At 39.3% G+C, this 14,319-nt stretch overlaps 1 protein-coding gene across 3 annotated transcripts in view; it reads right to left on the bottom strand.

The window, feature by feature from the left end:
- The window catches only part of LOC129745439 (ras-related protein Rab-11B-like), a 39,125-nt gene that overhangs the window by 23,101 nt on the left and 1,705 nt on the right, over window positions 1-14,319 (bottom strand). For all 3 annotated transcript variants that reach the window (XM_055738529.1, XM_055738538.1, XM_055738520.1), the window contains exon 2: window positions 13,252-13,414. In XM_055738529.1, coding sequence (XP_055594504.1) covers window positions 13,252-13,291 — 40 coding nt within the window. In that variant the 5' untranslated portion in view covers window positions 13,292-13,414. The remainder of the gene's footprint in view (window positions 1-13,251; window positions 13,415-14,319) is intronic.

Genomic DNA, 14,319 nt, shown 5'->3' on the forward strand with positions numbered 1-14,319 from the left:
TAAAAAACGTTTTCAGTGCTGAGGATGAGAGAGCGTTGCGTTTGATGAAGCAGACTACCCAGCTCCTCGGAGATCGCTACGAATCTGGATTGCTATGGAGGTACGATCACTTCGAACTCCCTAACAGTTACTCCATGGCTCTTGCGAGGTTGCGATGTCTCGAGAGGAAAATGGCAAAAAATCCTGTAATGAAAGAGAGCATTATTCAACAAATTGGAGACTACCAAAAGAAGGGCTATTGCCATCGTGCCACACCAGAAGAATTGAAATCGTTTGATCCCCGACGCACGTGGTACCTACCGCTAGAAGCGGTAACTAATCCCAAAAAACCAGAAAAGATACGGTTGATCTGGGACGCCGCTGCAAAAGTTGATGGAATATCACTTAATTCGATGCTGCTTAAGGGGCCATATCAACTGAATGCTCTGCCAAATGTACTTTTCCGTTTCCGGCAATATCCTGTGGCTGTGTGCGCAGATATAAAGGAAATGTTCCACCAAATACGCGTTCGAAAGGAGGATCAGTGTTCTCAGCTTTTCCTATGGCGGGACAATCCGGAACAATGTCCCGAAACATTTGTGATGGACGTTGCAACATTCGGGTCCACGAGCTCTCCAGCAACAGCCCAGTTTGTGAAGAACACCAACGCTCAAAGGTTTTTAGCCGAATATCCAGTTGCTGTTGATAACATCGTTTCTGGGCACTATGTGGACGACTATTGTACAAGTTTTGCCACTGTTGAGGAAGCGCAAAAGATTTCGCACCAGGTGCGCGAAATTCATCGGCATGGTGGATTTGAGCTACGCAACTTTTGCTCAAATGATTTGAACGTTTTACGCTTCTTAGGTGAGAAAGAAATAAACACAGTGAAGAATCTAAATCCTCCAAAGGAAGTAACAACCGAGCGTGTTCTTGGAATCCTTTGGGAGTCAGAACGGGATCAGCTTCTTTTTCCAACAACAATGCCGCATAGATTGACGCAGCTGATCGAAACAGGAAGTAAGCCCACCAAGCGCCTTATACTGAAATGCGTTATGACACTTTTCGACCCATTGGGGCTGTTAGCCTCTTACCTGGTCTTCGGGAAAATGCTCATCCAGGAAGTGTGGAGAAAAGGTTTTGGTTGGGACGATGAGGTCGATGAGGAAATTTTCTCTCTGTGGAAAAAGTGGACTGACATGTTGGGCCATATCAACAAGATCCGGATTCCTCGAAGTTATTTCGATGAGGCAGCAAAAACCGTAGAGCTGCACACCTTTGTAGACGCCAGCGAAAGCGCCTGTGCTTGTGTCTGCTACTTCCGCTTCGTGAATTCGTTTGGGAAAGTACAGGTTGTACTGATTGCGGCCAAGAGCAAAGTTGCCCCACTTAAACCATGGTCCGTGCCTCGTTTGGAGCTTCAAGGCTGCTTGATGGGCGCACGCTTAGCTCGTTTCGTCCAAGAAGGTCATTCCTTGTGCATCACCAAACGTACACTATGGACCGATTCCAGGACGGCGATAAGTTGGATAAATGGAGATCCTCGCAAATATACGCGGTTCGTAGCCTTTCGGCTTACCGAAATAACGGAACTTACAAACCGGAATGAATGGAGATGGGTGCCGTCCCGCCAGAACCCTGCCGACGAAGCAACGAAATGGAGTAAGTCATCGTCCTCATCTTCGAAACAAAGCCTCTGGTTCACGGGTCCCGCGTTCTTGTCACTTCCTGAAGAAGAATGGCCGGAACAAAGAGTGGCTCCAGAAAATGAAACTGATGTCGAGCTACGTAGCAGTTACTTCCATCGTGAAATTGTTATTCCGGAACCAATTATAGATTTTTCACGATTCTCGAAGTGGGGTCGGCTTCTCAGGACTACGGCTTATGTTCACCGTTTTATAAGATACTTTCAAAAGCACCGAGGACCACGAACTACAGGATGTATTAAAAGAGAAGAACTCCAGTTAGCAGAAAATACACTTTTAAAAATGACCCAATGGGAGGCGTTTCCTGATGAAATGGTCATATTGACAAAGAACCAGAAAAGCTCGCCAAATAGTGGCTTACAAGTCGCCAAAAGCAGTAGTATTTACAAACTTTCTCCACGAATCGATGCTGGTGGTCTGCTACGAATGGACAGCAGGATCGGAGTAGCACGCAAAGTTCCTGACGATATGAAATATCCGATTATACTACCCAAGAATAACTACGTTACATTTTTGTTATTGTTTGATCTACACTGCAAATTTAATCACGCCAATAATGAGACTGTAGTCAACGAAGCCAGACAACGTTTCTACATACCAGCATTGCGACAACAAATCAAATTGGTCCGAAAAAAATGTCAATTCTGTAAAGTCTACAAAAGCCAACCAATCGCCCCCAGAATGGCTCCCCTCCTTGCGGCCAGGTTGTCACCTCAAGTTCGCCCTTTTACCTACGTAGGCCTGGACTACTTCGGACCCCTTCTGGTTAAAGTTGGCAGGAACCGTGTGAAAAGGTGGGTGGCCCTGTTCACCTGCCTTACCATAAGGGCTGTTCATTTGGAGGTAATTTTCAATTTGTCTACTGAATCCTGTATTTTGGGAATACGCCGTTTCATAAGTCGCAGAGGGGCTCCTGTAGAATTTCATACAGATAACGGAACTAATTTCCAAGGTGCAGAAAGAGTGCTACGGGAACAAATAAACGCGGGGCTCGAAACGACGTTCACCAACACAACAACGGCTTGGCATTTCATCCCCCCAGGCGCACCTCATATGGGTGGAGCCTGGGAACGGATGGTGCGGTCAATAAAAACAGCGATGCTAGAGGCCTACAACGAGAATTTGGATGATGAGCGTTTCTACACGGTGCTGGTCGAGTCGGAATCCATTGTTAATAGTCGACCTCTTACCTACTTACCTCTGGAGTCTGATAATAGCGAATCTATAACACCTAACCACTTCCTCTTGGGAAGCTCAACCGGCATCCGACAACCGATGATTGTTAAGGAATTGAACTGTGATTTGTTAAGCCACTCTTGGGATATCGTTCAGCGACAACTAAATACGTTTTGGTCACGTTGGACCCGTGAATATTTGCCAACTTTAACCAAGCGAACAAAGTGGTTTGGAGATACTAAGCCGATCCAGAATGGTGACCTGGTGGTTGTGGTGAACAACACACGCCGTAACGGATGGACCAGAGGGCGTATTCTAGAGGTCATTCCCGCAGAAGATGGCAGAGTAAGAAGAGCGTTAATCCAAACATCGAGTGGAGTGAGTATGAAACCAGTTTCTCGCCTGGCGGTCTTGGAGGTCCAGAATAGTGGAACACAGACTAAATCCGGATTCCACCGGGGGGAGGATGTTGCTGAAGGGAATCAGTAAATGTCAACGCCACTGACGTTTCTCTTCGCGCGGGACTGAGAGGGAGGAAGAATATTACCACTAAGAGAAAAAGTTTATTTTTCGATGCGATTCGTAGCTGGCGTAAGCGTGGATTTTTACTTATTTGGCAGTAATTTTAGTATAGAAGTTTGAGTATTAATTTAGAGTTCATTTATCGATCGATCGCAGTGAATTTACAATCAATAGTCACAGCCATTAGTTTAGTTGGAGAAAGTAAGATTTTCAAACATTGATTTTCACTCGTTCATTTTCAAATCCTAACCTGTATTTGATAGGCAGGCGTCATACGCAGATTGTAACACAGGTGGCTGGGAAATTCCAGTACGACCAAAAACCAATTTATTGGAACCTCATCCATGTTGTTATACAACTATTAAAATGCATTTTCTATCAGGTATCGTCAGGCGTCAGGAATTCGAACTTGGCACTGTTAGCGGAGGTTTGAGAATAGATTTCAGGTCGTGTACTGAATGTAAGATAGGTAAAATGAACTGCAAAACAACAATTATAAAACTACCTTTATATTATATTTTATATTTTGAAGTAATACACTGTCAAAACCAGTTTTCAACGACTTTTGATTCCTGCCTCGCTAACAGACGTTTATAGAGATCTCAAGAACACTCCAACTGGAGTCTTTACAAACACATACTTGATGTTTATAATCCTTTGTGGGAAACGAAAATACGAACAACAAAACAATTAGAGGAAGCTTCAAACAGGTTCACAAATAAAATCATATACGCTTTCGAAGCCAGCTGCCCCTTCAAGGAACGTGTTTCAAACAGGAAAGTTCCTTGATGGAACAGACAACTAGAAAAGTTGAGGAAAAAAACAAGAAAACTTTTCAACAAGGCAAAAGTCGACTCAAGCTAGGACAATTATCGTAAATCCCTTACAGAGTACAATAAAAACATTCGAAAAGCTAGGAGGAGTAGTTGGAAGCACATGTGTGAAACCGTGCAAAATACACCCGAAGCTGCCAGACTCCAGAAAGTTCTATCAAAAGAACATTCAAATGGACTGGGTCAATTGTAGAAAAAGAATGAGGAGTGCACAACCGACTCAAATGAAACGCTTCAATTACTATACCCCCGGAATCCATCGAAGGAGTAGAAATTCATGATACTCCGATTGAAAGAATCATTCGAAATGTCAGGCGTGGTGAAGCACTTCGCAAATCACGCACAATTTTTACACCTTCAATGGTTAACTGGGCAATAAGTACATTCGATCCATTTAAAGCGGCTGGTGAAGATGGAATTATACCAATTCAAATACAGCAAGCTAAACAAATGGTTACACCTGCCTTGGTAGAGATGTTCATCGCCAGTATGACCTTCTGTCATATTCCAACTCAGTGGAAGAAGGTGCGCATGATCTTTATGCCGAAACCAGGGAAAAAAGATAAAACTCAACATAAGGCATTCAGACCTATCAGTGTAACGTCCATTATTTTGAAAGATACTTGACGAGTATATTCCACTTCGCTTACAAAAAAGGTATGTCCACGGTTACGGCCTTACACAAAAACTAGAAAAGACACAAGAGGAAAAAGAAATAGCACTCGCTTCTTTTTTAGACATTGAAGGGACATTCGACAACGCAAGCTTGAGGGGACTTTTTTTTTGTGGCGTTTAAATAGCTGTGGGAAGCTGACGCTGAAAATGAAATGTGGGTAGAGGGGTCAGGGGAGTAAAACAACGCAAGCTTGAGGGGACTTATAATCAAAGTCTATCAAGTTCTATCACCGTTGTTGTTGTCCATTATAATGGACGACCTCCTACCCAGCTAACATGAAATCGTAATAGAAATGATAATCCAAATCGATTAGTAACACATTTTCAATAACCGTCGTAAACAAGTTGGTATTGAGTGATTTTCTATCATTCATTTACGATAAGCTTTGCCCAAAAAAAGTTGAATCGAATAGCAGTTCAGTCAATTCGTAAATATGTCTCTAAAAAGTCGAGAATATGCTAATTCGACATTTACGATTTGAGAGAACTAATTTACGATAAATGGGCGGTCCTTTAATTGATACTCTATCCTGTCTCTTCCTCTGACCGGTTCGTAAAAAGATAATCTCACCTATAGAGCTATAGCGTGGATCATATCAACTGATGAATTGGCATCGTGGTAGGATATCGGACAGCGAACTCGGAGGACTGGAGTTCAAATCTCGGTCGGGGAAATTTTTTTTTCGTTTATTTTGCTTTTTGTGGGAAAATCGAATCGTTGGAATCTTGTCATTGTAGATATATCGCCTCCACTTTTGTAGCTATATGCTATTTTGGTAAGTTTAATACAATCTTTTCATCTGGTATATTTATTTGTATAATTCTGTTGGTCCTGCGTTATACCTTCATAAATGTTTGCTGGGTAAACAAACTTGTATTCATGGGATTAGAAGTTATTGGCTTTGCAGGCGACGTAGTTAATAAAGTTCGGGGAAAAAATGAGAATGTGCTGTCTAATAGAATGCAAACTGCACTCAATTACGCACTATTTTGGTGCAGGGAAGACGGACTGAACACAAACCCTTCCAAAACTACTGTGATAGCCTTCACTATGAGACGAGAAATTACACTAAAACCACTAACATTAGATGGAGAAGTATTAAACATCGAATCACAAGTGAAGTATTTAGGCACTAGACTCAAAACTATCATGGAACCCACAGATAGAGCATGTAATCGCTAAGACTACAACAACTCTATGGGTCTGCTCTAAAAAGGTTGGGAAAAAATGGGGACTAAAGCCGAACATTATCTACTGGATATTTACAGCTATTATAAGACCCGAAATCTCTTTTGCCTCCTTAGTATGTGTAAGGATGAGATGAAGGATATACAGAAAATAAATCAAATTTAATTGAGAAAAAAATAAAATAATAGTTGTATTCGGCAACACTGAAGATAAATAAAATACAATAATTTCTATGACAACGTTTGCTATTTTGGCAACTCTTGACAAACAAACAAAACAAAGTCAGTCATTGATCTATTCTTGTGAGCGACAGACGTGTTTAAGTGAATCTCTGAATTGAGATTCGTAAAATCACGACAGTATGGTGGACCAAAACTATGCAAATTACGGCCCAGAAAAAGCTAGCAAAGCTCCAAAGACTAGCAACGCTAGCTATAACTGGCGCCAAGCGAAGCACATCGAATGAGGCCCTAAATGCACTACAAAATATTCTGCCTCTACATCAATTCATTGAGTTAGAGGCAGAACGTAGTGCCTTGAGACTCTCCAAACACAAAACTCTCTATGAGGGAGATCTTACAGGACACCTCAAAATCCTAAAGAAATTTAAATTTAACCCACTTATTGAGAAAAATGATGACTAGATGGAGCCCATTTTCAACCTAGAAATACCATACAATGTAACTTTCAATGAAAGCCTGTTTGAAAAGGGGATACAGGTACACAAGCATCTACACGTTCTCTGACAGCCAGTACGTTCACATGTTATTCCAAACAAGTATGGATGGGAATGTATTGTTGCTCTAAGAAACCTAGTCGTAAGGAACAGAGTATCTTTATTCTGGGTACCAGGCCACTGCGGTATCCTAGGGAACGAAGAAGCAGACCAACTAGCTAGGGAAGGATCTCAGGGACTGTTGATTGGACCTGAACCTTTCTGCGGAGTATCGAGAAGTGTCTTGACTATGGAGCTCAAGAACTGGGAAAGCTCCACTATTGTTTCCCACTGGAAAACAGCGGAGAGAGCAACTCAGGCAAAAAGATTCATCGAACCAAGCACACGACTCTTCAAAAACATGTTGAACCTAATTAAGCACCAGTTAAGTACTTACACAGGTCTCAAAAGGATAAACATAATTCAAAACGATGACTGTCGGTTCTGCAGGTTCGAACAGAAATTTCAGAGCATCTATTATGCAACTGCTGCGCCCTTCTTAATCGAAGAGATCGAATAATTGGGGCAAAATTGATAAGCGCATAAGACATATGGTTCCACATCATAGTAAGAAGGTTATATCGTACATCTTCGATATCATACCCGAATGGGACACAATGCTTAATCATCATTCGACTGTCACTCCAATCAATAGTGCAGGTGAACCCGAAAGCATATAGTAACGTGGGGTAAATACTACAATAAATCAACTACTGGTCGCAGTTTACTCTCCCCTACAAGGAACAAAAATAGTAATTCCGGGATCGAAAACACGGGCATTTTCATTCAAATATGTGTTGGTTGAATAATTGTACTAAATTAAAGCAATCCAAAGATTCCCTTTAATACAGTCACGGTATAAGCAGGGCTAGAAGCGACCATGCGGAAAAAATTGGGCAAAATAGTTACTTTGAAGTGAAATTAGGGTAAAATTAGTGACCAGATCAAGACGAAAACTAACTAAAAAATGACATTAAAAACTAAAACAAAACGCTTTAAAGACAATTCTGTTAATTGAAAAGCGTTTTTTGGAAGGCTCTTGGCCTCACTTGTAGAAAAGCAATATGTTGGACAAAAGAGGAACGTTTTAAATGAGCTTAGATAATTTAAGAATATCGACCGCAGAATCCTATAGTTCTAGAAACAAAGGAAGGGAACCAAAAGATCGTACTGTAAAGACTAGGACAACTAAGCCCGACAAGAACTTCGAGTTTATCCATTTTCTTTGAAAAAAACCCACAAATTTTGAAAATTCATTCTATAGTTTATACACCATCAGAACTTTTTCAATGTCACTAAAACAGTTGAAAAAGTCGAAAAATTATATTGAAAAAAGGATACAATCCGAAATAAATTTACAGAAACCAAAATCTTCAAAAAAAAGTTTAGTTAGATTCACATTCATAGAAATTTCATTTCATGAAAGAGTCATCAAATTAAAAATTGGGAGGTCCTCATGAAAAATTGACACAACAATGGTAGAAGACAAAATGTTGACAGAAGATTGACAATGACTTAAAAAAGCTAAGCGAAAAAATTTACTTAAGATGATAATAAGATGATTATAATTTTCAAATTTAAAACTAACTCATAGAGAATTTCTTACAAAAATGGAAAATTTCCAAAGAGATTCACTGCAGACTTTTTTGCATGATTCACATATCAATCATTAGAAAGATTCACTAGAAAAAAAATGATGTTCAAAAAGGAAGGAATTTAAAAAATATTGACAAAAGATTTAACACGACAATTTCTTTAAAAAAATTAACCTCAGAAATATTGTATCCATCCGAGAAACACCTATTGGAATACAGACCCCGTTCGATTTTGGCAACATGCCCAAACATTTTGTGTTGCCAAAATCGAATGTTGCCAAAATCGAACGGTTTTTCCTTCAATTTTTTCCTTTATTTTTACAAAATAACTATTTTTAATATCATTAACATTACTTTCAGTAAATTTCCGACCAATTTAGTAATTTTTTTATTATTTTTTTTCATGTTTTTGATGCATTTTGCACTATTCTTGCTTTGTTTGTAATCTTGGTTGTTTTTGTCATATTTGCTGTTTTTGTCATTCTTTATCATTTTTTAGTTGTTTTTCGTCATTTCCAGTCTTTTGTTTGATTTTCTTAAATTTTATTAAATTTTTCATCTTCTTGCCATTTCTGAGTACTTTAAAAAAATTTGAAACAATTTTTATTTTTGTTGTTGTATTTAGCCACCATTTTTGAACATAAAAACGTATTTATGGTGTTCTTTTCAATTATATTGGTCCTGTTAAAGAAAAAACTAGAAGGTAATGTTGCTTCTAAAAATCGTTCGATTTTGGCACATGTGCCAAAATCGAATGTTGCCAAAAACGAACAGGGTCTGTATTATAGAAAATATGTCAGTAAACCTCTAAAAAGGTACAAAAATTACTGAAAGTTATCGAAAACTTCAAAAAGGGTTTGAAATCTATGTATAACTACCAATTTTTCAAATGATTCAAAAATGTCTAGAAATAGAGTGTTCTGGCATCCCTGACGTCGCTGCATCTGAACAGACCTAACGGCCACGCTACGAACTGTCAAACCAGAAAACGGTTAGAAGTGAAAATTTACGACGAACCAAGAAAGACAAGTGACGCTCTGCGTATATTTTATAAATTAACGATAGTTTTAGTTGTTAAAGTTGTTTGTGCCATTCCGCACATCGGTAAAAACCCGATCTAAGGCTGATACCACGCACAGTCGAGCATTCCTTTCAAAAGGGCCGATATAGGCCAGAAATCTATGCTCTTTATTTGTATAACTTGGCATCAAAACACGGATACTCCTCTTGTACTAAAGGAGACAAATGTAAGAAACAAAAAATCCTATGTAAAACTTTGCCCTAATAAACTCATTGTTTTTTAGCTTTGAGCTGCTCCTGCTCCTGCTCCAACTAGAGCTGCTGCGAGAACCTTTAGTGAATTATATTCCAACATAGAGGAACTAAGAAATGAAATATCTGATATTTTCTATTTTTTTTTTTAATCTTATACGATATTTATTGAGGCAATTCACTTTATAAAAGTATTATTGTGCCGAGGGTCTGGTTTTGACTTAGAATTAAGGGGGGGTTGGAAGGGGTTTTTGGATGTGGAGGAAGGGATTGGGGAAGGAGAACAATTTATTTCACTGGTCGATTTCCGAGCCTCGGAATTAATAAGTGTAATGTTTGTACGTTGAGGGTCATCTTCAGCCTCGTCACCTGAGGCGATGGGCGAAGCTTGAGGGGTTAATCTTTTGCGGGGTGGCGAAACGGTCAAGTGTACTGTTGCTGGAGCTGGAGTGTTGCGTTCTGTCGAGTGGGGAAGTCTTTTTTGGGGTTGTTGTTGCTGTTGGTCCTTCTGTTGTGTCGGTTCGGTCGGTGCGGTGATTTTTTTCGGCTGCTTTTTTTTCTTCTGCTGGTTGAAGGTATCGTTATGATATTTGACTACTTCAGCGTAGCTGGTAGTATTCGGTGTTTGGATTAATCTGCGAGCGGCGTCCAGTGTGATGTTCTGCTCGGTTTTTATTTTCAGCACGGCAGTTTCATAAGCGTACACAGGGCAGTTTCTATCAAGCGGAGAGTGGTTTGATTTGCAGTTTGCACAAAACTTCGATTTAGCAGTGCAAGCTTCGCTGCTGTGGATGCCAGAGCAAACTATACACGCTTTTTCTGACACACATTTGTTTTTCGGGTGTCCATATCGCAAACAATTTCTGCAGATGAGTGGTTGTGGATAATACAGTCTTGTCCTTAAACGAATAAATCCGAAATTTATAAATTCCGGCACAACAGTCGAATTTATAGTCAAAACTGTGTCGGTGTTTCTACTAGTCCAGCCGCTGTTTTCTTCATAATTCGTCTCACAGCTATAATCTTTTGCGACGATAGCTCTTTTAGAAGATTTTCTTCGGACATGCCTTCTACCTCGTTGCATCTCACTACAAACTTTCGACTGTTTAACTCTGGATGGCGGCCCATTTCGATCGGCGTGCCATCGAGAAGTGTAGCAAGGGTAAATATTTTTCGGGCTTGTTCTTTACTCCGGATCTTTAACACGTACCAACTCTTGCTTTTCACATAGTACCCACTTTCTATTTTTCCCGCGTGCTCTTCTATCGATCTTCCAATGACGAACGGATTTTTCGGTAGTTCGAAACCTTTTTTCGCTTTTAGAAACATGTAGTACAATCTACCATGCACTCCTTGCGGATCCATCCATTCCGGAATGGTCCTATCCGGATGATCTCCTGGGGAAGGACTCATCCCGCTGACAACTCACTTGTTAAAGTTTCTTTCATTGAAAAGGAACAATAGCCTTTCACTTGTGGTGCACGAGCGCGTTTTAGTACGTCCGACTCCACTGAAGGCTGAGGACAAACTGATATTTTCTATTCAATTGAGTCACTTTTCACAAGTTTACCTTACATTCAATACAACCAAGAGCATTGAAAGCATGGAATTTTTCCTGCCATGTGATTCAGTTCACTGTACAGATTTTGATTGATGTTTTTTAAATTAAGTTGAGAATTATTTTTAACAAATTCAAGCTTTAAAAGTCATAACACTTCAAATCTTGGTTTAAAAAGTTGTAATAGTGTCACTTTAGGAAATATTTTTTCTTAACACGAATACCAAAACGTTGGTAAAATGTCACAAATGAACAAAAAACTAAATATTTTTAGGCGAAAAATTATTTTTGTTTTAATTCCAATTGTCATCCATATAATGTTTAAGTGTAAGCGATATATCGAAGCAAAACAAAACAATAATCTTCCTTACTGAATCTGAGCCATTCTCTCAATTAAGGTCGTGTGAATTCCCACAGGACTCGAAAGGAAAGAAAAGGAACCCGTCAACCAAATAATAAACGAATAAGCTAATAATAAACTAATGAATACATTCCACTTGTCGTGAAACAATATAATGTTTTTAATAATGAGTAGAAAATGTTTTAAAAAATAAGCTCAGTTGTAAGGAAATTATTTAAAAATTAGTGACTTTAGGGACCGAATTTCGAAAATAGTAACTTGTGAGTGACCAGCCTGAAAAAAGTGACAAAGTTACTAAAAAGTGATCAATTTCTAGCCCTGCACAACTTACTGTTTTCTCCAGTGAACGTTTTCGATTGATGAATGTGTATTGTTTCCTTCCCTTAAATTATTCGAGTTAGGTAAGCTTATAATAGGTAGCAAACAACATTTGGGTCTACTAACGAGCCTGTAGTAAACAAAGAGACGATATGTCACGATTGGAATTTTTGATTTTCTGTCAATGTCGTTCTAATTGAGCAAAACCAAGCAGGTTTGAAGGCAGACCTACAGCAGGGTTGCAAGCTCATTATTTCAAAAGGGATCAGATCGCTATAGTTTCTTTAGGGTCTACCTATCCGATTTTGGGTGTTGCCTGGGAGAGCTTCATTATTTTTACCCAATTCTGGGTATTGTCAGGTAATTTATTGTATTTCTTCTGGTCTGGTGTCTCCGTCTAAGAGATTAACTGATTTTTGATTGAAAATTTCAATGCTTTCAGCAATATCCAATTTAAGCGGATTGCTAATCAAAGACCGAATCAGCGAAACATTTTCTCGATCAAAAGAGTGACCAGGTTCACACATGTGTAATGCTATTGCAGATCTAGGATTCTGTGAAGGAAGGATTTTTCTCTTTGAGTCTTCCTATAGCCATGGGTTTCTCGAATCTATATCTCGAATCAGTTTCCTTTTGGTGTGTCCAATGTACGTACACCTTATCACAGTCGGAGATACTGATTTAGTACACGCCAGATCTATAAATAGGAGATTTAATGGATCTTTTTTCGCGTTTTCTAGAGGAGGCTTCGGCAGAGATTCTACTTTAAGAGTGAAAGAACCGTTTATATTCTTTTGTAATCTCACTTAACGTTTTCTATCCTTGTACAATAGTTATATGTAACTTTGAGGCTACCGTAATTTCGAATAATAAACTTAAACTTTAGTCGCCGTAACGACAGAACGCACCATGCAAATTTTAAGCTTGGTACGTTTAAATGACTCCCAATTGTCTAGGGAATTTTGGCACTCATCTCATTTTTATGTTTTTTTTTTCATATTATTAAATCAATTTCGTCTGGCAAAAAAAACCCGAATCCAAAGCAATTTAATGAAAGACTCTAACAAACTACCTTCCACGACAATTTTTTACCATTCAACTCGACGCTACGCCGTTGCAGTTATTATTCCCCGTTCCTAATTGCATCGTTTCAGCCAAATTTAATTTAATCAACAACGTCATCTCAAGCATCGATGCATTAAAACAGAGCTGGGTAGGTCCAGAAATCATCAGAACGAACTTTCGTTAGCGCGCCTCGGGGGTCATCAGAGAGCAACGCAACGCCGAATGTCCCACCCCGTTTAGTCATCTTCTCGAGTTAAAGTTAGTGGGAATTTTTGTGTCACACTTACCTTTGAATAAATAATCATATTCATCATCACGAGTGCCCATTATTGTGTCTGTTCTGGCTGGGTCGGTTCCTGCTGTTGTTGTTCCGAGCTATCCGAAAGGCGACGTTTTTTCTCCAAAAACTGCGTTCTCTTTTAATATGCTATGTGTGTAGGGTATTGTAATCTGCAAGTCAGTAGCATACAAGACACTTGTTATTTTCCACTTTTGTACACTTCCAAGTTCTTCTTCTCTTTAGGAAAGTCCCCACCCAACTATAAAATGATTCCGTTCATTTGTAGGCCAAGGACGCAATGTTGGAGGGCACGAACAGGAAACAGGCAAAACTACAAGCAAGTCCCCGACGACACGAAAACTTCTAAGGAATAGAAGCACAACACACTTCATAAATTCGCAGCACCCAAAATTGTGACCCCGGGCTGTTAACCGACGTAAATGGGCAGGGAGAAAGAGAATGAACAACACCAACTAGCTACAGCAAAAAAAAAAAACACGGAGAAGCAAAAAACGAGCTAACGACAGCGAGATAGACTGCTAGCAAGCTGGCCCATTGGAATGTTCTTGTTGTTTTCAGATGTTACTCATCGTACTCGTAGTCATGTGTAGATAAGAAGCCATCGTCATAACGAGAGTTTTGTTGGTGACTTATTTCCTTGATGATTTTATATCGATGGGCTGACGTTAAATCAATAAAGCACAATTACAATTACAATTACTTATTATGTGTCGTGTTAGTCGAATTGGGTTCGAGTTTTGGTCTCATTGATAGTCATCAATTTAATGTACTACACAACACCTAGAGTTTAAGGCACCCTAACTAATCATATTGTGGACAGCATTCGGTAAAAAATAGACCGTAAATCATAGTTTTTTGCTAGGATATTCTTGGGAAACATTATTACGAAGAACTTAAACAACAGTTAATTTTACAAGGATCGGTTTAATGGAAAATCACGATAATAAAGCTTCTAAAGAAGGCTATCGTCACTCAATAAAATTACAATTACAATTTGATCCCATAGAACAATCTGGGCTAGAAATGACGTATCCGAATTTAAGATTCAGTTAAA

This window comes from Uranotaenia lowii, chromosome 1 (genome assembly GCF_029784155.1).
Source record: "Uranotaenia lowii strain MFRU-FL chromosome 1, ASM2978415v1, whole genome shotgun sequence".
Classification (NCBI taxonomy): Eukaryota; Metazoa; Arthropoda; class Insecta; order Diptera; family Culicidae; genus Uranotaenia; species Uranotaenia lowii.